We start from the raw sequence: 25,134 nt of genomic DNA, 5'->3' as shown, positions 1-25,134 counted from the left end.
GGGGGGTGATGGGGAAGCCCTAGTTTGCAGTGTTTGCCAGTTTCCATGGTATAAATATATTCCCACCACGGCTAATTTCAAGCTTCTACCTTGATGGCACTGAACACGGACTTGGGAAGAGCGGCAGCTCTCACAAGTTGGTACCAACAGGCTCCAGCACATCACTGGCTGTAATAAAGTGTTATATGTAATTTCTGGGAAATGTCCTTAAAGAAGGAGGCAAGTCTTAATGGCTGGGGGCATGCCCTTCCCTCTTCATCCTCCCTGCTGGCCAGAATGCACATATGACTGGTGAAGTCCAGCCGTCAGGTTGGACCATAACGAGGAATAACAGAGTCACAATAGAGAAGCCCTGGTCTCTGATGATCAACAGCTGCTAAGCTGGCCTGAGATTGCTTACCTGCAGCCTTCATTTACATGACAATTGTAAGAAAGAGGAAAAGTTGTATCTTGCAAATGCAACTGATATTTGGAGTTTTCCCATTCACAGTAAAATCTATCCCAGCCAAGGGCATCATGCATGCTATAAGTAAAGGATTCAGATTTGAAACAACAAAAAAAATGTTTGAACCTTTGTGGGAGGGACAAAGGGGATAGAAGGTGAACAGAACAGCCAAAGGGGGAAGGGACTTGAAAATGAGGTTCTCACCTCTCTCCACCTGAGCCCCTCCTCTCTGACCCACAGACCCCTACAGAGAGTGAGCAAGCCTCGGCCAGAAAGGCTTCCTCCTGGTACACGAGGGCCACAGCTCCCGGATCCACAGTGAGGGCTCAGGGAGGACTCCCCGACTAAGGGCGGTCCAGATCCTCTGCCAGAGAAGGACAGACAGTTCTCACACCTCTTTCTTCTACAGCATTTCCCCAGGCAGAGAGGAGAAATGGGAAATGTATAAGGTTATCTGGGGGGTAGACTAAGCTGACTCCGAGGCAGCGATAGGCAGGTTAGTGTATTCTGCCTTTCTGGGGTTTACTTAAAATATATTTATTGCTCAGGCATGGGCTGGCCTGTTATGATCTTTGGATTGTACTGTGAGTTTCAGACAAATGTAGAATGACTTACTTAAAATGTAGGTAAAATTTATTATTACACATGAACTCCTCCTAAAAGTTAATATCTAAATGAAGATAATATTGTCACAAGTATATTCTTATCCACTTTCAAAACACTCTTTCTGAAGTCTCTAGGGACCAAGTTTGCACACATCACACAAGCAATTCAGCAATGCTGAGTGTCTACTGCATCACTGTCCTCACTCTGGGAGGATCCTACAGGGATAGCCTCCATTCACTCTATACCTGCACAGTTTCTGCTTGTACCTTGATGGTACTTCCATCTCTTAACAACTTCAGGCTCAAGAACCTTTGTGCAATCAGCATGATGTTCAGTGCTTCCTCACCATCCACACCCACCTCCCTCCCAATGCTAGTGATGCTGAGGACCTGACGTGGGTTGATGGTGGGATTGGGAGGCAGGAGGAAAGGGTGGGGAGCAGCCAGACAAGTCAGCAAGAAGAGAGGAGGTAGCCTGGCTGAGGCACATACAGATGATGAATACCTGTGCAGGAAGAGGCTCTGAAAGCAACTAAATAAAGCACGGCTAGTTCTAAGATAAAAACCAGGCAATGACTGAAGCCTGCGCGCCTAGAGCCCGTGCTCCGCAACAAGAGAAGCCACTGCGATGAGAAGCCTGCACGCCGCAACGAAGAGTAGCCCCCGCTCGCCGCAACTAGAGAAAGCTCGTGCGCAGCAATGAAGACCCAACGCAGCCAAAAATAAATTAAAAAAAAAAAACAAAAACAGGCAAGAACAAAAGTTCCAGTCACGTCCCATCAAGAATCCTGACAGTATCTCACATTTACAGGGCCAAGGATTTTTTTCAAAGCTTTGCAGATACCTGCTACAATTATTTAAGATATAACCATTATCACTGTTAAGTCAAACATCCAGCCCTGGATGGACCCACCCAGGTTCACATCCTGGCTCTGACATTTACCAACTCTAACAAACTATATATGTTTGCCTGGCCTCAGTTTCTCAATTTAAAAAATGGAGATCATCGACCATACTTTGCAGGGTGGTTGTAAAAAGTTAGAGAGAATTGATAAAAAGCACACATGCCAAAGGTCTGCATAAAGCAATATCCTACAGATGAGAGCTGTATAAATTTTGGTTAGAAAAGAATATATATGGTTGCTGTGGATATGCAATCAAAAATTGAAATCGATTAGGTTGCTGGCATAGTTTTAAATTATAAAAAGTACAAACTGAAATGAACCAACATTATTACATAATCTACACCTCAATAATCTGGGCCCCTGACAGAGAAAACTTAGATAAATTCAGACAAAATCTAGCACTGCTCCTCCAGCTCTGTTCTGTAAACTATCTCCATTTTCACACCTCCGTCTACTGCCCCCATTTCTGCACCCACCAAAAAGCACCTCTATTCTCTTGGATAAGAGGGAGAATTCTGCCATTTTCCTTTTTAATGGAGGCCTCACAGCTGCAGATCACCCTTCTCATCCCACTGGACAACTGGCCAAATTCTAAAGTACAGCTTAAAACTTTGTGAAATAAGTCCACCTCTGTAAAATAAGTTGACTTGCTAAGAAGTCTGCCTTTGGCAACTCAATTCCTAAGGGGTTAAATGGACACCAAATTTTTCTAAAAACGAAACTGCCTTTTGTAGTCAGAAATGTGTATCTAAGCAAGCTGATCACTTCCCTCAAATGTAATTCTGAATGAAAGGAAGAGAGCTGCTTCTGAAATCCAATATTCAAGTGAAACAGAAAAGATCCTCATGAACGAGCGGTTTAGAAGATGTATGGGAAGGTATGGGAACCATGCCATGGAAGGAGGCTGTCAGCTGATTAACAGGGAGTGTGAATTAATTCTTCAGTAACAACAACTTAGAAAAGATGAACATGGGTTAAAAATGTCCTGACTTGGGGGCTTCCCTGGTGGCACAGTGGTTGAGAGTCTGCCTGCCGATGCAGGGGACGCAGGTTTGTGCCCTGGTCCAGGAAAATCCCACATGCCGCGGAGCAGCTGGGCCCGTGAGCCATGGTCACTGAGCCTGCGCGTCCGGAGCCTGTGCTCCACAACAGGAGAGGCCACAACGGTGAGAGGCCAGCGTACAGCAAAAAAAAAAAAAAGTCCTGACTTGGGACTAGCATGGCACATCATCAAGACTGTCTGCAATCTTTTGAGCCAACCAATTATGCAACTTCTAAACTATATTTGTAGTTTGTTTACTTCAAGTGTCATAGGAATAACTCCTAGGCATTTTATTTATGCACAAAAGCTATGGAATCTTCCTGGGTGAATATATTTTACACTGGGGTACATGTTTTGAATCAACTTAGCTAAAACTAAAAGTAAAACGGAAGCAAGAAAACAAACTCACTTGTCCAACTCATCAAAGAGATCACAACTCTGCAGTTTTGAAAGAGCAAGTCGAAAGTATTCGGCTAGAAAACAAATGGAGTATTAGGAATAAAAGCAATCATGACTTCTTAGGTGCACAGTAAACCGCCTTATCCACTGCCCTCCCCAAAGCCCACTTCAGACTGGCGTGGCCACCTGTGATTTATTCTGTGGTGAAAATTCATATTACAACCGCAATTAGCCAGCACTACTTAACAGGCGCACTCAAAATGGTAAATGCTCTAAGGACATTCTCCAAAAACCCCAGAAAAATAAGATGCTTAATCGAAAAACAATCATAACCAAAAATTAATCATATCAGATGATTCTGAAACTGACATTGGTATAGAAATCAATATTCTGCAACTTTAAACCTATTAGATTATCAAACTCTCTGCAATGTATTTTAAACACACACACACACACACACACAGGATCAGGTGAATAAGAAAAGTCTAACTTGGGAAACTATAGGCTTGTCACCTCCTAGGCTTTCAGGGTCCCTCAAAATCTAGAATATAAAATTGTGCAAGGCAAAGCAGTTGTCAACAAGCAGAGGGAAAATCGTTTCATCATTAGTAAATGGAGTAATTCTCTCTAAATTTAGCAAAAATAAAATATCCTCTGATTAAATTAAAAGATTGACCAAGGACCTAGAATGTGCTGATGACATAAAATAAAACTCATAGGTAAAGAGGTGAAATGGGAAATAGGGAGGAAGTTAACCCATAGAGTTGTCTTGCTAATTCTGAATTGGAATAAAGTAAGGCATTGGAACTCATGAATAATACGGTGGCAAAACAAAAGTGAAAAGCAGTTTCTCAAAAACAAAAAAATCTACTTTTTTCATTCTTTTATTCCACACTGACTCAAAATGAATGGGGATTTATGTATTAAAATTTAATTCCTTTCACCCAATCCTCAAATCATATCCTTAGGAATCATTATGAAACAGAAATATTAAAAGGCCTTAAAATGATATAAACATGTGATTCACATCAAACACCACTCATATTAATAGGGCAGGGTAAGAATAATATTACTGACCTGATGTTCTTATCCCATAGGGCAAATCAAACTTATCGCTACCATAGAAGGAAGCAGTATTTTTAAAATCAGCTGCACACAGAAAAGGGTGAAACTGATGAAACCTGGAAGAAAAGGATAAAGAATGATTTTCCCAAATGTGTATAATATTTGCATGTTTTTAAAATCACAACTGTAAATAACTATAGTACGTCATTCCTATTGTTGTATTAACTATACATGAATGTATAACTATTTTTAAGATTCTTTAAAAATCATCTTAAACACTACTTAAATATTACCTAGAATGGAATGTACACTGGATCTACACACCTGGAAGGGAAACGCTTTCCAAGTAGTAAAACCAAAATTATGTAACAGCTTTGGGTGGGGAGTAGGGGGGGCACAAAATTTACAAACCAGCAAACACCAGTGACAGCCATCTACAGGAAGAGACAAAGGAAGAAATAAGGGAAAGTAAAAGTACAGATGCTGATCCACTCCCAAAAGAAAAGGTACCATAAAGCTGTTGTCAGCTGTGAAAATAAAAACACACTGGGGCTTCCCTGGTGGCGCAGTGGTTGAGAGTCCACCTGCCGATGCAGGGGACGTGGGTTCGTGCCCTGGTCCGGGAAGATCCCACATGCCGTGGAGCGGCTGGGCCTGTGAGCCATGGCCGCTGAGCCTGCGAGTCCAGAGCCTGTGCTCCGCAACAGGAGAGGCCACAACAGTGAGAGGCCCGCGCACCGCGATGAAGAGTGGTCCCCGCTTGCCACAACTAGGGGAAGCCCTCACACAGAAACGAAGACCCAACACAGCCAAAATTAATTAATTAATTAATAAACTCCTACCCCCAACATCTTCTTAAAAAAAAAAAAAAAACAGTGAAAGTTAGAGGTAGCTAGAACTGAACTCTTTCCTGAGGTCATTAAATTAAAATTTACTCAAGAACAAGAACTATGGATATTTGTCTTCTTGTTGCCTGTCCTGCCCCCCTGCTCCACTCAGGTACTCTCTCAGACAACAATGTTTGATGAGGTGCCTCTGTTTTCTCTGTTTTTCTCCCTCACTTTTAGCTCCTGGCACAGAGCAGTCAACATACATTTAAGAAATGACTGAATGAATTTCAACTCCAAACTAATTCTTTATGGGACCATTATGAAATAGAAAGAAATAAGTTTTTTTTCATTAAAGAGAAGGAACAGGGACTTCCCTTGTGGTCCAGTGGTTAAGACTTCACCTTCCAATGCAGGGGGTGCGGGTTCAATCTCTGGTCAGGGAGCTACGATCCCACATGCCTCCAGGCCAAAAAACCAAAACATAAAACAGAAGCAATATTGTAACAAATTCAATAAAGACTTTGAAAACGTCCACATCAAAAAAAAAAAAAAAAAACAGAAGGCGATAAGGAAGAGGTAAAGCACATATTAAAATGCCATTTCCACCTACCAGGACTAAGTACTGCAGAGCAAGTCAAGCTAATCCCTATCCCATCCCCAACACATGGCCCCTTCTTTCCGGCCTTATCAGTTTTGTTCTTCCTTAGTATAAAAATTGCAGGTGGAGATCAGAGCGCCCCTGGGGTTTCAGAGGCTGCATGATAAAATGGAAATAAACAGCAGTAGAGTAGGGACAAATTAGCTTCAGCTTGATCCTGGTTTTGCTACCCAGGAACCACTAACCTTAGGCAAATCACAGGAGCTCAAGATCTTTAGAGCTAAGAACTCATACCATATTCAGACTAAGCAAAGAGATGAGAAACTAGCCCTTCCTACTCGAGAAGGGTGTGCCTGCTAGATTCAGTTGTGACAAGTGTTAGCAGCCTCAGGGGTCCAGCCAACTTCAAAAGGTCATTATCTGTATCAGGGTTGATCCCTAAGCTTAGGATCTGCTCTGGGGAGAGGAAGTGTCAGGTCACCTGACTTAAGATTGAGAGGAGGTTCAAGATCTTTCCCAGGCTTCCTTGGGAAAGTAAACCACAGATGACTTTGCACCTTGAGGTGAAAGCAATTAAGGACGCTATTCTTCGGAGTTGGTGGGATACTGCCAGTCAGACCGTGTACTAGGTGACTTACATTTTATTTCTAAATGAAGTAACTGTTAAGCACTGTGGCAAAGAATGTGGCCTGCCATTTCAGTCAACAAAGGACGTTGAAGCCCATCAAGCCTTCGGCTACTGCAGCCGCCCCCAACTGTGCACCCTGAGGGGAATTCAGGAGGAAGGAAAACAGGATACTGGCCCCAGATCACTGAGGTGCGTATCAAAGGAATAATTCCAATAATACAGTTCCTTGCATCTTCCCACATGTAGAAAAGGGGTAAATTCATTTTCTTGAGATGTCTGGTTTTTCTTTAATTAGCAGTAATCTTTTTTTTTTAATTTATTTATTTTATTTATTTTTGGCTGCGTTGGGTCTTTGTTGCTGCGCATGGGCTTTCTCTAGTTGCAGTGAGCAGGGGCTACTCTTCGTTGCAGGCTTCTCATTGCAGTGGCTTCTCTTGTTGCGGAGCATGGGCTCTAGAGCGCAGGCTCAGTAGTTGTGGCTCATGGACTCAGTAGTTGTGGCTCGTGGGCTCTAGAGCGCAGGCTCAGTAGTTGTGGCGCACGGGCTTAGTTGCTCCGTGGCATGTGGGATCTTCCTGGACCAGGGCTTGAACCCGTGTCCCCTGCATTGGCGGGCAGATTCTTAACCACTGCGCCACCAGGGAAGTCCAGCAGTAATCTTTTGATGTTCGACTCCCTGTTTTTTTCCCCAAAACTCCTATAAATCCTGGCTCCTCCCTCTTTGAAACAGTCCCTCAGAGCTATCTGACAGGCTGTATCCCAGGCTTAAGTCCTCGGTAACGTCCCAAATAAAACATAATTCTCAACTTTTAGGTTGTGCTTTTTTTTTTTTTCAGTCGATAACTCCATGTCTCACACAGAGTACGGGCTCAATAAGTATCCGCCTTATCTGTAATAATTATATATTACATTGTATTATGTTACAGTATGTTGTATTACATTATAATGATCATCTTTGCTGTTGTTACTCCTACAAAAGCCTGGAAAGGAAGATAAATTCTACTAACCAATTTAGACTGTGGAAAAAAAAATGTGGCCTGCCATTCCAGTAAACAAAGGATGTTGAGGCCAGCAAGCCTTCAGCCCACTGCAGCCGCCCCAGACGGTACACCCCGAGGGGGATACACGGTGGAGAAAAACAGGATGCTGCCCCTAGATAGTTAAGGTGCATATCAAAAGGAATAATTTCAATAAGCTCAGACTCCTGCATCTTCCTATTCATTGAGAAGCACTAAAATCATTAACTTGAGACGTCTGCTTTTTTGTGATTAGCAGTCATCTTTTGATACCTGACTGTTAAGGGAAACGCTGACTGAAACCGCCTGCCCTGACCAGGCAAAGACAGTAACAATTTGCATGAGTTATTTTACGACAGGAGGTCCTGGGAAGGAACACGGAACTAATGAGCCACCACCAACCGGAAGAATTCGGGAAAGGCCAAAAAGAGAGAGGAGACGCCAGTCCACGTGTCCTACCAACCTCCCAGAATCCTCCTGGCTGGAATCCATCTTGGCTGAGTGATGCGTGCACCACGAGAAAGGACCCTGAGTGAGAATGCTTGGCCAGAGACAACCCGGAAACTAACCCCATTACCATAAAACCCGCGACTGCGAGCCACGTGGTAGAGCAGTTCTCCTGGGTTCCCTTACCCTGCCGCTCTCCGCCCCGGCGCCCCTTCGCAATAAAGTCTCTTGCTTTGTCAGCACGTGCGTCTCCGCAGACAATTCATTTCCGAGTGTTACACAAGAACTCACTCTAGGACCCTGGAAGGGGTCCACCTTCCTGCAACATGACTACATGTCTGTTTGTCTTTTTCAGCAAAAACTCCAATATTTCCTCCCTTACCTCTTTGGAACTGTTCCTCAGAGCTGAGAGCCTGCCATCCCAGGCTACAGCCCTCAGTAAGGTCCCCAAATAAAACATTCTCAACTTTTAGGCTGTGCTTTTTTTTTTTTTTCAGTCGACGAGACACAGAAACCGAAGATATAAAAAGTGAAGTAACTATTATCTGGAGTCACTAACCCATACCTGACAAAGATGAAACCACACCCAAGCTCAACGCTAAGGAAGGGTGTCCTCTTCATAGCACTGCAGGTAACTCCGCCAGGTTTCCCAGCAGAGCTTCTCCTGATGGCTACTGCAAAGGGAGCTCTGCCGCCAGGGAATACTGTTCACGTGACAAATGTGCAGACTTACACACCTGCTGAGCAATCTTTCATAAATACTTTAACCCCTTTGGGTTTTCTACGAAAATGCTTTTTCTCTCGAAAGCTGAAGAGTACCTTGATTCTAGGGTAGCACTTTGAAGCTGCAGTCTGCAACCCATAGGTGGCTCATGAAGTCAATTTTGCAAGTCATGATCAGCTCATTTTTAAAAAGTGAATAGAACAGAATACAGGGTATCTGGAGTAGGAAAGGTAAAAATTCTTTCTTTTTTTTATTATAAATACGTATGGATACTAAGTTCCAAAGCAAAATGTATTTCTTACTATGGGTCATGGTAAAAAAAAAAAAAAAAAAAAAAGTTTAACATCACTCTTCTAGTTTTGCGGTGATCCTAACTGGACACACACCCACAGATTGACTACAAGCAGCCGCGGCACAACTGTAGTCAGATGTAAAAATATTTTATGTATCTAAAGTTTTCCAGAAGGTTGGCTGGTTTTTTTTTGTTGTTGTTGTTTTTTTTGCGGTACGCGGACCTCTCACTGTTGTGGCCTCTCCCGTTGCGGAGCACAGGCTCCGGACGCGCAGGCTCAGCGGCCATGGCGCACGGACCCAGCCGCTCCGCGGCATGTGGGATCTTCCCAGACTGGGGAACGAACCCGTGTCCCTGCATCGGCAGGCGGACTCTCAACCACTGCGCCACCAGGGAAGCCCAGGTTGGCTGATTTTTAAAGGGACCTGTGGCCCCAAAAGGTTAAGAACCAGTCATGGAGAGATACAGTAATACGATAAAAGAAAATAAGAAAAGACAATGTTAATTTTAGATCCTTAAAAGATAAAATGCTGAAAAGCTTGTATGTGTTTTACACACTTCAACATGCCCAGACCTGACTGTCATTGATTTCTATTAATCTGGAAGCATTTTGACCAGCACTCTATCAAAGCAGTGATGGCAAAGGAAAAGAATATTTATGGATGGAAGAGTAAATTCTCTACAAGTCCTGACAACCATAATGAACAATCATTATTTACACTCTATGTAGTTCATTAAAAGTCTGTGAAGGGAAAATATCTACTGTAAACTTTAACCTAGAAGTTAAATAAAAATAGCAAGGGTGGAAAATAACATGGGAACAAGGGTGGGGAAAGAAAACCCTAAAAGGACAGTGTACTCTTTTATGATCAAACACAAATAGACCTCTCTAATCTCACCTGTGTGAAAAGAATACTGGTCTGACTGAGTTCTTCAATGCCTTTTCTTAAAATATATGCAGAGTTCTGACTAAAAGCACAAAAAGACACAGGATAGTCAAGCTCTTCCTTAACTGTAGGATAACCATATTATGTACTTATACTGCTAAGATTTGCATGAAAAAAAGCAAACAAGTGTGGAGAATGATTACAAACACATTTTGAACATTTTGTGTGCCACGGTTTCTTTTGTATTTTTACCTCAGGAGAGAGGCAAAAGCTGGCTTTGATAAACAAGGCTGGATCTTATTTCTCTTCTTCATTTCCACAGGTGGCACCCTATGAGACAAAAATAGCGTCAGTCAGAAACCAGAACTAGGAAGACGGCCCAAAGGGAAGAAAATGCCCTGGGAACCCACGCAGTGCCACCAGTGAGAGGCTTCTCAGGCAGGGAATAGAAATGCTCACCGCAGCCCCTGAGGGATGACAGAAGTTTCTCCTAAGTCCTGGACACATTTGAGGATTCATGGATGCAAAGCAAGAGAGAGTGGAAAAGGCTGAGGTGACGAGTGACCCAGAAAGGTCAAAGAGCAGTGACTCAAAGGACCCTTTGAGAAGAACTGGGATCATCACGCTGTGGAAGCCAAGACCAGACTCACGGTTTAGAAGTTCCTGAAAGCCTGAGAAATGCACACGGCTATGTAGCTCCTCCGTTCCACACGCAGGGACACCCATGGGCAGCAAACGCCACAGAGACACTGCCCCGAGCAGGTTCCGTAGCCCCTGCCCGTGCCCCGGGGACTCCACAAATTCCACCATTTAGAGTCACATACCTAACTCCCCTCTATTCTTGGCACAGGTTAGGCGCTTGTGCGTCCCCTGAATGGAGCACTTGTCTCCACAATTTCAAAGGGTATTGTGATACAAGACAGAGCACAACAATGAAAACAAATGAAGGGGACAGGGGACAGCAGGACCCAGACTCAGCCAGGAAAGAGCAAAACAGCCTAATATAAAAAACTATTAATGATCATCAGTTGTGTGGAGAATTAATCTAAAAAAGAAAACGAATCAATTGTCTTCTGCAATCACAGGATTCAAAGAGAAACAGCCTAAACCCTTCATGGATTGACTCAATTTTAAACTTATTTTGGGACAAAATCCACAGTTAAAACTGCTAGGTTTCTGAAGTCTGAGGCCAGATGCAGAGAATCATCTTTTGTAAATACCCCAAATGGCAAAACTCTCTTGATTTACATGTAAGGAAGGTACGTAAATATGGTGGGCCAGCACACCAAGCCACAAAAACCAAATTATAGTCAGAGGACAAAATAAAGTATAAGATATTACTTGGTTTCTAAGGTTATCAAACCAGAAAACAAACTATTTTGGGATATTGTGAAGACTGTGGGTGTTTTTTCTTAAAAAAAGACAATTACTTGTCTTAAACAGTTTTTAAGGAAGCAAGTTCCGAGGTAATTTCCAGCCCCGAGGTAATTACCAGCATCCGAGGTAATTTCACGATACTTTCTGTGTCTGGAGTAATGTGTTAGCTTAGGAGTGACATGAAAGTTCCTCAAATTCTGATGACAAGAAAACTGTGCTGAATTTGGACCCTTTTCATTGTCTTCTTTATCATTTCCCCTGTGACCAAGAATAGGATTTGTAGGGAATTAGCAATCTAGTAAACTTCGTGCTTTCTTTTCTGTTCTTGTCTTCCATTACTAAGTACAGGACAGAGACAGAAGTGGCAGAGGTGGAGGGAGAGATGCCTGCAGTAGGATCCTCATGTGATATATAATCAGACTTCTAAGATCTATGGCTCATTATTTAAGTCCAAAACCTCAAAACTTGTTTCCAAACCGACCCACCTGGCACTGGGTTTTTCCAGTGACCATAAAGAGCATTACAATGATTTGCCTAACTTCCTTCCATAAAGAGCGTTACAATCAACCAGTGACGAAGTTAAATGCAGAAGCATCATTTTTTTAATCTAGTGAAACAAAACAAAACCTAGAAACATGGTCTAGGATCTACTATTCAAACACTGGCAAAAAGTACCGAACTTTTGTCTAAGGCAGGAAGTTTTTATGTGGTTTATTTTGACATCCTATACTCACCACTCATTCAGGATTTAAAGGTCATCAAAACTTGATTCCTCACCAAAGGACTGACAATAGGAAAAAGGATACCTCTAGACTAACAGACAGTTGTCCTCCAGGATTACATTATGCATTTATAAGCTAAGTGATTTGGGTTTTCCAACCTGTTGTCCACGTCAGTTTTTCAGCTCTGGTCATTTGCATTAAGATGAAGAATTTTTTAAAACATTTATAATACATAGTAGCAATTTCTGAGCAAAAATCTGGGAAACTCAAGCAAAGGAATTTCCAAAAGTATCAGACTTCTGAATTCTGAGTTTTGAAAATATATTTTGAGGAGAAATAGACATAGTCTAATTTGATGCCTTTAGTGTTTTTGAATCACCCATCCTCAGGGTTGAAAAAGTGTTTTGCATAACTGAGGGTACTGTTGGTTCAAACTATGTTAGTTTACAGTTTGTTGCAAACATTGTAGAATACAGCAACATGTATATTAACTTTTTCTCTATCTTTATTATAGAAAATATCTTAGAATGTTCTTGATAGAGTAGCACGGTAACGATGGTCTCACACTTGGTGTGAATGGTAGTTTAGCAAAGCATAGCTCAAGGATTTGCAAAGTTAGGAAGAGGGACAAGAGAGCCTCTCTCCCCACCCCCATCTAAATATGAAATTTGGTAATTAGAATACTTTGTAAAAACAAATTCATATTAATTACCATTATGTACGAGATGTTTTGTTTTTAACCACATTGAAGATAATTGGGAAAGAGTTTTTCCTTAATGTTTCTCCCGAGTGTAGTACTATAACAAAAACTTAATGCTACAAAACATTTTATATTCACCTTTCAGTAGGCAATTTAATCTAGATTATCTAATTTTCCTCCCACGATAACTAATCTGTTTTTAGTATCAGCAACATTTGGCAAGTTTATTTTTTAGATATAAACTGTGGTTCATCTGTTCACTTTTCTAGAAAAAAATCATTCTCATGAGAAAAAGCATAAATTAACAAGAAAGGACAGTGACTCGATTTGCTTTTAGAAGAAGAAAGGCTTAATCAGCTATCCTGTATTTGGACTTATTCAGGTGTTAAGAAATTTAGGGAGGTATAAAGGGTTGAATGACGACAGTGCTCTTTTTTTGTTGTTGTTAATCTAACAGACCAGCCTTAACTGTGGGCTTGAATCCTAAAAGGACAGTTGCCACAGTGGGACGCAAGGAAATGTTTGGTTGGCAGATGAGCACAAGTGACAGCCAAATGGAGGGACATACTTGCATGGTCAGTTTATTCTCTAATTCCAATAAGTTCTTTGCTTTCAGAAGCAAGAAAACATTTCTTCTCCCCTCCTCCTACCCCACCCCCTTTTTTTTAAACACACCACAAGGAAAGTACAGACAGTTGTGCTACCTCAAACCCTTTGTGACACTTGTAGAAATCAGTAGATTTCTTTTAGATTAGATAGAATCATTTTTTTAATCTCTTGATTTGTTTTCCTTTGGCTCGAAAAGTTGTGTTATACTCAATTGACTCTAGCAAAATTTTGTATGTGGTAGCATAGCTTTAATTTTTCCTATTACAAGCTGTTCTGAATTTTCTTTTGGTTTTTAAAAAACAAAACCTGTTGCTTAGAAGCCATGAACTATTTTACTTTACTTCACTTCAACTTGTCAAAATTTCCTTGTTTTAAAAAAAGATCATTTGGGTTCACTCAGGAAATGCATGTCAGGAAGCTTGTATTATAAGTTGACGAGTTGTGATGTATCAGTAACTGCTGTTACTCCTTTTTCAAAGAAACATAATTGATTTTGAAGTTTTCTAGATTGTCACATGCTTTGTGACGAATGCAGGGAAATCAAGTGGTATTTATTCTAGTCATTTCTATTCAGGCTATAAACTGTAGCTAATTTTTTATTTGCAATTAATTTATTCAAACTAAGTACTTTTCAAAATAGAAAAAAAAGGAAAAATGATAAAAATCTTATTATAGAAGTTTTCTCTTTAATAAAACTACCTGTGCCTCTTCAAGTTTTATATGTGACATTTCAAGTCAAAGTCATTTCAAATTGTACATACATTATTCACCAAATATTTTTAAACAAAAGGAACCATATGTAGTGTCTACATTTTATCAACAGTCTCTTATCTAAACATTTTAGACTCTAAGAATCAAGTGCCACTGAGTCTAAGAAATACTCCATCAATTCAAAAAGATGAATTATATAAATAAAAATGTGATGTCCCAAAGATGGTCAACACCACTGCTTCACTGAAAAGTCAATAAAAAGATGTTGTTGTTTATCAATATTTAAACTGTTAGATGTAATGTATAAGATACTAGAATGGTAAAACTCCAATTTATAATGGAAAAGCTAGAAAAGGTTCAAAATGTTACAGGGTTTGTTTTTTGTTTGTTTGTTTTTGTTTTTTTTAATAGGTCCCTCTAATATCATTTGCAGGTCTATGTGAAAGACCAGTTTGGTAGTCATTTTTAAACAGCAAAAATAAAACTTACCCATAGGCATTTGTTCCCCACAATATACAATGCAGCACATAATAGAGGAAGACAGCACTCAGGAAGATGGCCACAAGGTACCCTCTCATGGCTGGCCCACCTGAAACACAGGGGATGAAGGCCAAGGGAAAGGCAAGATCGTTATACAGGTGATTTACACAATGGCTTACATACAAGCATTAGTGAATAAACATATAGAGAGAAGAGTATAAGAAACTGACATCAGCCTGTTATTTTGGAAACACCTACTAAATTTTCGGAAAGTGAATATTTTTTCTGTCTCTCCTCATCCTCTTTAATCAACACAATGTGATTCATGTTTAGACCAATACTTTCCCATGTTAGATAGGAAAAAAATTCATTCAGAACAAAATCTTACACATCTATTTCATATCCAAAACTTTTTTCAGAAGTATTAAAAAATACCTATTTTCTCTATCTCAAGAGAAAATGAATATATGCCTTAAGATGTAAACAAACATTTTGTTTTGTCAGTGCTCGAAATGACTTTTAAATGCTATTTATGCTATTTATAAAAAAAGTCATTTTCTCATTTTAAAAAACTGGGGGGAAAAAGCTACTAAAAATATTTCCCACAACCTCAATTTTTAAAAAATTAACTAATTAATTTATTTTTGTCTGCTTTGGGTCTTCATTGCTGCTCACAGGCTTTCCCTAGCTGCAGTGCACGGGCTTCTCACTGCAGTGGCTTCTCTTGTTGCCGAGCATGGGCTCTAGGCATGTAGGCTTCAGTAGTTGTGGTGCGTGGGCTCAGTAGTTGTCTCGTGGGCTCTAGAGCACAGGCTCAGTAGTTGTGGTGCATGGGCTTAGTTGCTCCGTGACATGTGGGATCTTCCCTGACCAGGGCTCAAACCCGTGTCCCCTGCTTTGGCAGCTGGATTCTTAACCACTGTGCCACCAGGGAAGTCCTCCCACATCCTCACTTTTTACACACTTTTAGATGCACCGTATCACAGCACAGGTAAATTTAGCTAATTATTTGCTTGTTTTTATACTAAATGGACAGTATAGTTCACTGCACATTTATAGATAGACACAAACCTGGACACAACCCTCTCTGGAGTATAAATGCAAAAAAAAAAAAAAAAACCCTTTACAAAATATATTTTTTATAGCCTAAAACATTTTGTTTAGTTCCCACTTCTGCTTCAAAGGCAGAAATGAGTATGTTCTCACTTCTACATGTAATTAAATGCAAAAGACAAATTTAATATATGTTTCTATACTAGATCTATTTCAATGCATGGTGCTTAAACAGATACACTATTTCTTTGCATCTCTTATCAAGTTTCTGGTCCATCTAGATACTTGAATGTACCACTCGGCTCCATCTCTATTAACCTCAATTGGGGCAATGCAGTGTCGAACGTGTGAGTCTGGTTAGATTCTTTTATTTTTTCTTAAATTTTATTGAAGTATAGTTGATTGGTTAGATTCTTAAAGAGCTCCATTGCCTTCTTAAGTATAATCTACTAAACATAAATGAAGCTGTTCTTAATCATGTGAGGTCATCGTAACAAATGTAATAATCGTTCTGGGCTCCATTAGAGTTGAGACCCTCTGGAGCTAATGAGGGTGTGGGGCTGTTTGGAGTTGACCCTAAACTGTAGGGATTATCCCGTGCAGATTGCTGAGCACACCTCCCTTGGTGTCAGCTGTTGCTTCTCACTGCAATCAAGGCAGCCACCACCCCCATGTTCTAATTAATTATAAATTAATTAGAAATGAAGACTGTCAAGAGGAAGCAAATGAATGCGTTCAATGAGCAAATTTTAGTTTACACATACTTCTAATTTAGCAGACATAATCCCCATGAAGAGTCAACACTGGTTAGAAATCAGAAGACAGGAATCATGGCCCAACTCCACGTAATTCCTGGCTTGGAGGGGCCCTTAGGTCTCCCTTTTCCAACCTGACTGTTCTCACATGTTGAGGAGTGAGAGCACACAGCCAACCTCTTTGGGCTATTAGATAAGAGTGGCCAAAATGATGGGCGTCTGGCATTACCTAGGATACAAAAATATGTGCTGAATAAGTTTGTATATTTTATGGTTGTTTGTTTTCTAAAGCTAAAGCCAGCTGTGCTTTTTTTCTATACAGTAAAATGCACGGGTTTGGAGAAAAACAAAGAGAAGCTTGGCCTGCCCTTAATGTAGCCTGTGCAGTATTCTTACTGGTCTGACAGAAAGAGTCAGTTGGGCATGGCTGTGGCGGAAAGGCCACTTCCTCTGCTGGCAAAGGGAGTAAACATGAAAAGGACTCATAGATCACCTCAGGCCTGTGCTTCCCTTTCTACTTTATTCTATCTTCCTTGCCCATGTGCAATGTATGTCTTGATGTACTGTGCATTATTTTAGAAATCACCTTAAATTCTTGGTAAAAAGCAAGAAGTAAATTGCATGATCATTAGTGGGTAAAAAAAAAAAAAAGAAAAAGTATGGTTCTGTGCTTCTTGAGAAATAATTGGTAAAATCCAAGTAATGGAGAGAATTAAGGTTTGGGATGATCAGAGTAAAAGTCTAAGACAGTGAGGCATGGGAGATGTTGGACAAATCACTGAACTGGTTAATCGAGGAAACAAAGACAGCAAGATAGCTAGCCCAGAGCCTGGCCGTTATGACGTGTTCAACAAATGCCAGCTCTGCTTCCTCCCCTTCATGTGGGAGAGAAGTGCTAATATTAAACACTTTGGCCAGAGGCCACGAGTCATGATTCATGATGGCAGGACATAGGGAGCTGGTGTGGCCTGGCCTTGGCTCATTCAGCCCTTTGACTGAACTGGCCTCTGCAAAATATTTTTTTCAACCAAGTGTCACACAAACATGAATGTAGGATAAATATAAAAGACTCCAAAGAACACAATGGAATTCTTTCTATACCCTGTAACTCAGCTGAAAATACACTATAAGCCTTTTTTGTTGTACATTGGACAGTCTCAGATATCAGGGGTGTTCGGAAACTCTGGAAGTTCTAGAATCCACAAGTTAGACTTGGACAGAGAAAGTTTTAGAAATTACTGATACCAGGCTTAAAACTGTCCTGGGAAGACATTTTACCATGGGCCAAAATAGTCACCAAACAATCTGCTTAAATACTCAGATTAAATACTTAAAACTCCACCCAGAGTAACATCAGTTTTGCAAACACCCAACAAGGATGCCACTTATCAGTATCAGCAATTTTTTAAAAATATATTTACATCTAAGGTAAGATAGCATATGAAAGTCTAGAGAAAGAACTCAGTATTTACAGTTCAATTTGCTTATCTGTCCCTCAAAACATATTCTTTGGGAAATTTATATATCACTTTACAGAGCTCAAAAGTATGGGTAAGCGAGATGTTGTTTTTTTCCTCACCAGTTTGCGGTTTAGCTGAAGACAAAGAAGTGTGAGAAAACATTTTTTTCCTTCAAAAAGTAAAATGAACCAACTAGTAGTGAAGAGCTACTGCATACACCACCTGAGAAAAAATTTGGAAGCTTTGCCACTCTCTCACATGTCATGGGCAATTCAAAGCATCCATATTCAAGTGGCAAAGCAAACTGGGGCCAGCCAGGATATCCTTGTGATAAACATGTAGAGTCCCTCTGCTTGCTCACAGCAAAAACTTCCACAAATAAATGAATTCTCTAATTATAAGTCTATAAATAAAACAACCATTTCGCTTTGAGCAAAAGACTCAAAGGAACACCAGTAAGAATTTAACACAGAGTGCCTGCTGTAAGGGGAGGAAAAAAAAAAAAAAAGCCCCTTCAATATAGCTTCAGTTACCAAAACAAACAAGTTTCAAGATCTTGACATTAAACAACACATATCAGCTTCTTGGCTGCAGATGCTACTAAGACCAGAGTCCCTAAAACATCCTTCACAAAGTTTAAGCCATAAAGCAATTATTCACCGAAAGTGTGAGTAGAGGGTGTCAAGGGAGAGCAGGAATCATTGGCAGGGATCAAAGGTTTATTTCTTCCCCGATTATGATACATAACCCAATAGATGAATAATCTGCATATGCCAAAGTGAGCTCAATCTTGGCAACAGGTTTTCCTTCTCTTTAATAATAACAGTATATTTTATAAGTTCATAAAATGCTTGTATGTCCATCACTTCATTTAAGGCTCAAAACAAGCTTGATAAACAGATGTGCAAGAGTCTGTCATACAGAGTGAAGTCAGTCAGAAAGAGAAAAACAAAGACCATATGCTAACACATATATATGGAATCTAAAAAAAAAAAAAAAGGTAGAACCTAGGGGCAGGACAGCAATAGAGACACAGACGTAGAGAATGGACTTGAGGACACGGGGAGGGGCAAGGGTAAGCTGGGACAAAGTGAGAGAGAGGCATGGACATATATACACTACCAAACGTAAAATAGATAGCTAGTGGGAAGCAGCCGCATAGCACAGGGAGATGAGCTCGGTGCTTTGTGACCGCCTGGAGGGGTGAGATAGAGAGGGTGGGAGGGAGAAACAAGAGGGAGGAGATATGGGGATATATGTATATGTACAGCTGATTCACTGTTATAAAGCAGAAACTAACACACCATTGTAAAGCAATTATACTCCAATAAAGATGTTAAAAAAAGAAAAAAAACAGATGCGCAGGCATCATCTTCTTGATGAATGAGGGAAATGAAAGTTTCTGCAATTCAGTGAGTTGTCCCAGCTCACACAGTTCAAGAGACAGAAACAGACTTAAGTCTGACCATTTCTTTCTCACAGTTCTATTCCTGGTGTCATCCTGTCTATCAAGACAAAATACATGAGGGGAAGGAACCCAAAAGAGAAAACTCTAACTGACAACTTCCTGACAGTGCGCTGTTGATGGGCAGAGTTCCGAAAGGGCAAATACAGACATGGGTTGCAGGGAGAGGGCTGCAGGGCAGCGTTCCCCGAAGTGACATGGCAGCTCCAAGGGCCAGCACCAGCCGAGGCCTTGTTAACATGCACATTCCTGAGCCCCTACTTCATCTGAGTCTCTAGGGCTTGGAAAAGTGTATTGAAACAAGAACACTCCAGTCTGATTCTTATGCCGACCCAAACTACAGTTTGAGAATCACTGCTCTAGGATTCTCAAGAGAACCATGGAGGAATGTACTGAAATACGGAGACCATAACAGAAGTTACAATAATGACCCCACTCCATGAGAGCAGGACTCGTCAATCATTCTATTCGCATTTATTCATCTACTTCTAACAATACATGTCACACAGAAGATGTTAAGTAGATAATCGTTGAATGTAGTTACAGATCTCATAACTAGATGCTTTGTATTGATTTTTTATCCAAAATGCCTAGCACATGGCAATGCCTAATGAATAATGGCTGATTAGAATCATTAAGATATTGCAGTGCTTAGCATTTGTCAAGGCCCCCCGACAGATGCTTTTGGTGTATTATCTCATGTGATCCTCACAACCACCCTGTGAGGGAAATAGTAAACTCACAATTCCCATTTCACAGAGGAGAAAACTGAAGCTCTGAGAGGAATATTAACTTACCTGAGCTAATAAATTGCAGAACAGACTCAAACCCGTATCTATCAGACCAGAGTCCACACCCTGTACCGCTGCTCTCCAGATGGGAGCTCTTACACATTGGGGCAGGTCCAGCCTTCTGACACCAGACTAAACATGACAGAATGTCTCATCTGCCCATCCTACCAGCTCCCTAAGCAGTATCAATTCTAGGAATTGACAAAATGGAGATAAAGTTTACAGTCACAAACTGTGCTGAAATAACACCCTATTACTCACAACCTTGTTCTTCCCCACGCTATTCTGGATTTCAGTAAATCCATTTTTTTTTTTTTCTCCATGGTTCTATTGAGTGTCCTGGAGCAGTGATCCTCAAACTTCAGGATGCTTAAGAATCAAACTGGAGGATTCCTATTTCAATGCACATTCTTGAGCCCCAGGGCAACCATAATAGCATTGCTTATAAAAACAAAACAAAAACCCTATGGAATGACACTTGAAAATGGTCAGATTCTTATTTTTAGACTCTCTAATGCTTTTTCAAACCTAAAGAGGCTTGTCAACAACCAGTTAGAAAAAAGCATATTCAGCAATAATTCTGGAAACATCATTCTATTCTCTGAGCACAAAAACCCTGTGGGTATCTCAGTCAATATCACATGACTCCAAGGAAGAAACATGCTTCCACACACAGACGGACCCAGCCTGCCCAGCCTCTCTCCACCCAGTGACCTCTAGGTTCAGCTGCAGACACACCCCGGTGCCCATCTGTAGGCTCAGCTCCACCCCAACCTCTGAGCCTGAGAAGCCTCCAGCAGCAGCTCAACAGTTTGGTCAGGTTCCTACTGATCCCACACTTGGACATGTCATCTACCTGGCCTGAGTTCCCGTTGCCGGGTCCCTGAATTACATCCTAGTTTTCCATTCCTAGTTTTCATTCTTCTCTCTCTCAGCTACCCCGGCAGCTCAGCAATCAAACATCCAATTCTCAGGAACTAGGATCCTACACCATGTACTCATCCACTCTATCCCTTGATACCCTCTGCTTTCCCAGTGACAGAGGTCTCGCTCTGCTGCTGTTCGGTCTCCTCTCTCATCCAGCGTACCTCTGCTCAACAAAAATACTCGATAACTTGCATCTTTGGGCAAAATAGACAAGGACACCCCATCTGGCTCCACACAGCCCTGTGGGCACATAGCTTGGCATGGGCAGGATTTCAACCACAACTTTCCTCTCAGCCAGGTGCCCCTGTTTAAGGTTCACCTCCACAATCTTACCAGGTGGCCCTGCTCTCAGCCTGTGTCCATTCAACTCTGGGAGAGACTCTTCTTCATTCAGGTCTCCACCAGACCTCAGCTCACACTGACACATACCCGAGACTGTCTGAACGTGGCAACAGATCTTACATCCTGCCTTCCCTCCTCTTCGTATTTACTGCTCAGCTTATGACTCTCCTCTGCAATCACATGCCCCTGTGAGCGTGAGCTGCAGCTCTACCTATGCATTAATGTCTAAGTCTCTTAGTCCAGACCCATGGGTCCCCTAAGCCTCCTAGATCTAGCCATCTCCATAGAGCCCAAACCTTAAAGAAGACACACAGGAACTCGCAGCAATGGATGGAAAGGCCTCAGTCCTCTTTAACTCTGTTATTACCCCTCTTTCAAGTAATGATCCTTATCATTAATGGTATGATCCAAATGTGTCCGGAAGCATCATTTACATACCAAGGACCTCCACCCTCTGGTGCTGATGATCATATAAATAATAGCACACTTTATTAAGTACTTACAAAATGCCCAGCACTGCACTAAGCCCTTTTCACATATGATGATGAACACAGGGGTGCTATCATCCCAACTCAAGAGATCTTTCTGGGTTTTTATATTGTACATTATGGGAAACTTCTAAATTGTACATTCTGGAGAACTATAATCACTGTATTTTTTTTTTTTTAATCGGTACGCGGGCCTCTCACTGTTGTGGCCTCTCCCATTGTGGAGCACAGGTTCCGGACGCGCAGGCTCAGCGGCCATGGCTCACGGGCCCAGGTGCTCCGCGGCATGTGGGATCTTCCCGGACCGGGGCACGAACCCGTGTCCCCTGCATCGGCAGGCGGACTCTCAACCACTGCGCCACCAGGGAAGCCCTAATCATGGTATTTTTTAACTATAACAGCATGAAATTAATATAGTTACTTAATACCTTGTTAAGCAAGGGAATGATACACATTAAAGTAGGCATTTATTAAAATATACTTACTTAGAAACATTAAAATACAAAAGAAAAAACTGTTCATTTCACAATTAGAGATAAATCTTAAGGAATTAGTAGTCTGGTTGATCAGATTTCTACTAGAAGGATCTGAAAATTCTCAATAGGCCAAAATTTAAAAATAAAAATAGCACATATAAAATTCAGTATGCAATATTACACCTAAATTCAGTATGCAATATTACACCTCAAAAAGCTAAATTTAAATCTGAAGTTCTGAGCTACTGTTATTTAATACAAATTAAGAGGGAAAAAATCTGATATTACTGAGTAAATTAATAGAAAATTATAATTTGATTTACGCACCTCCTCCCTGGAAAAGCTATTCGTATAGTTTCAACAAACTGGAGCAACTGTATACATTCTGGCTGATTTCTAAATACATAGTTTTTTCCTTTCTGCATAGCAGAAGAAGAATATGCATAATTTTCTTTCCCTCTTCTTCCCCCCAATTCTTCTGCTATACCATGCTATGGAGCTAGTATACACACATCTCCTCTTTCAGTCTTTCAAGAAAGTCAGTGCTTGGCTCTACCCACCACCAGTCCCCCCACATCAAGAAGCTTGCACAAGCCTCTTAGATAGCCTAACCCACCAGAGGGCAGACAGCAGAAGCGAGAAGAACTACAATTCTGCAGCCTGTGGAACGAAAACCACACTCACAGAGAGACAGACAAAATGTACAGGCAGAGGACTATGTACCAGATGAAGCGACAAAATAAAACCCCAGAAAAACAACTAAATGAAGTGGAGACAGGGAAAAGAGATTCAGAATAATGATAGTGAAGATGATCCAAGACCTCGGAAAAAGAATGGAGGCAAAGATCGAGAAGATACAAGAAATGTTTAACAAACACCTAGAAGAATTAAAGAACAAACAGAAATGAACAATACAATAACTGAAATGAAAAATACACTAGAAGGAATCAATAGCAGAATAACTGAGGCAGAAGAACGGATAAGTGACCCGGAAGACAGAATGGTGGAATTCACTGCCATGGAACAGAATAAAGAAAAAACAATGAAAAGAAATGAAGACAGCCTAAGAGACTTCTGGGACAACATTAAACACACCAACGATCGCATTATATGGGTCCCAGAAGGAGAAGAGACAGAGAAAGGACCCAAGAAAATATTTGAAGAGATTATAGTCAAAAACTTCCCTAACATGGGAAAGGAAATAGCCACCCAATTCCAGGAAGCACAGAGTCCCAAGCAGGATAAACCCAAGGAGAAACACGGTGAGACACATAGTAATCAAACTGACAAAAATTAAAGACAAAGAAAAATTATTGAAAGCAACAAGGGAAAAATGACAAATAGCATACAAGGGAACTCCCATAAGGTTAACAGCTGATTTCTCGGCACAAACTCTACAAGCCAGAAGGGAGTGGCATGATATCTTTAAAGTGATGAAGGGGAAGAACCTACAGCCAAGATTACTCGACCCGGCAAGGATCTCATTCAGATCCCACAGAGAAATCAAAAGCTTTACAGAAAAGCAAAAGCTAAGAGAATTCAGCAACACCAAACCAGTTCTACAACAAATGCTAAAGGAACTTCTCTAAGTGGGAAACACAAGAGAAGAAAAGGACCTACAAAAACAAACCCATAACAATTAAGAAAATGGTCATAGGAACATACAAATCGATAATTACCTTAAACGTGAATGGATTAAATGCTCCAATCAAAAGACACAGGCTCGCTGAATGGATACAAAAACAAGGCCCAAGGCCCATATATATGCTGTCTACAAGACACCCACTTCAGACCTAGGGACACATACAGACTGAAAGTGAGGGGATGGAAAAAGATATTCCATACAAAGGGAAACCAAAAGAAAGCTGGAGTAGCAATTCTCATATCAGACAAAATAGACTTTAAAATAAAGACTATTACAAGAGACAAAGAAGGAAACTACATAATGATCAAGGGATCGAAGCAAGAAGAAGATATAACAATTGTAAATATTTATGCACCCAACATAGGAGCACCTCAATACATAAGGCAACTGCTAACAGCTATAATAGAGGAAATCGACAGTAACACAATAATAGTGGGTGACTTTAACACCTCAAGGCAACTGTTAACAGCTATAATAGAGGAAATCGACAGTAACACAATAATAGTGGGTGACTTTAACACCTCACTTACACCAGTGGACAGATCATCCAGACAGAAAATTAATAAGGAAACACAAGTTTTAAATGATACAATAGACCAGATAGATTTAATTGATATTTATAGGACATTCCATCCAAAAACAATAGATTACACTTTCTTCTCAAGTGCACATGGAACGTTCTCCAGGAGAGATCACATCTTGGGTCACAAACCAATCCTTGGTAAATTTAAGAAAACTGAAATTATATCAAGCATCTTTTCTGACCACAACGTTATAAGATTAGAAATCAATTACAGGGAAAAAAACGTAAAAAACACAAACACATGGAGGTTAAACAATATGTTACTAAATAACCAAGAGATCAATGAAGAAATCAAAGGGGAAATCAGAAAATACCTAGAGACAAATGACAACGAAAACACAATGATCCAAAACCTATGGGATGGAGCAAAAGCAGTTCTAAGAGGGTAGTTTACAGCAATATAATCCTACCTCAAAAAACAAGAAAAATCTCAAATAAACAATCCAACCTTACACCTAAAGGAACTAGAGAAAGAAGAACAAACAAAACCCAAAGTTAGTAGAAGGAAAGAAATCATAAAGATCAGAGCAGAAATAAATGAAATAGAAATAAAGAAAACAATAGCAAAGATCAGTAAAATTCAAAGCTGGTTCTTTGAGAAGATAAACAAGATTGATAAACCTTTAGCCAGACTCATCAAGAAAAAAAGGGAGAGGACTCAAATCAG

At 40.7% G+C, this 25,134-nt stretch overlaps 1 protein-coding gene across 5 annotated transcripts in view; it reads right to left on the bottom strand.

Annotated features, from left to right (window-relative positions):
- The window catches only part of ST3GAL6 (ST3 beta-galactoside alpha-2,3-sialyltransferase 6), a 78,703-nt gene that overhangs the window by 22,989 nt on the left and 30,580 nt on the right, over nucleotides 1-25,134 (bottom strand). For 3 of the 5 annotated variants that reach the window (XM_081234381.1, XM_081234378.1, XM_081234380.1), the window contains 6 exons: nucleotides 14,492-14,591; nucleotides 10,136-10,213; nucleotides 9,896-9,965; nucleotides 4,786-4,895; nucleotides 4,474-4,577; nucleotides 3,407-3,470 (listed from right to left, as the gene is read on the bottom strand). In XM_081234381.1, the coding sequence (XP_081090507.1) occupies nucleotides 3,407-3,470; nucleotides 4,474-4,577; nucleotides 4,786-4,895; nucleotides 9,896-9,965; nucleotides 10,136-10,213; nucleotides 14,492-14,580 (515 nt within the window). In that variant the 5' untranslated portion in view covers nucleotides 14,581-14,591. The remainder of the gene's footprint in view (nucleotides 1-3,406; nucleotides 3,471-4,473; nucleotides 4,578-4,785; nucleotides 4,896-9,895; nucleotides 9,966-10,135; nucleotides 10,214-14,491; nucleotides 14,592-25,134) is intronic. The other 2 variants (XM_081234382.1, XM_081234379.1) reach the window with 1 other exon arrangement.

This window comes from Mesoplodon bidens, assembly GCF_964165515.1.
Source record: "Mesoplodon bidens genome assembly, chromosome: 5".
In the NCBI taxonomy this organism is placed as follows: domain Eukaryota; kingdom Metazoa; phylum Chordata; class Mammalia; order Artiodactyla; family Ziphiidae; genus Mesoplodon; species Mesoplodon bidens.
This window is presented reverse-complemented; position numbering and strand designations above follow the sequence as displayed.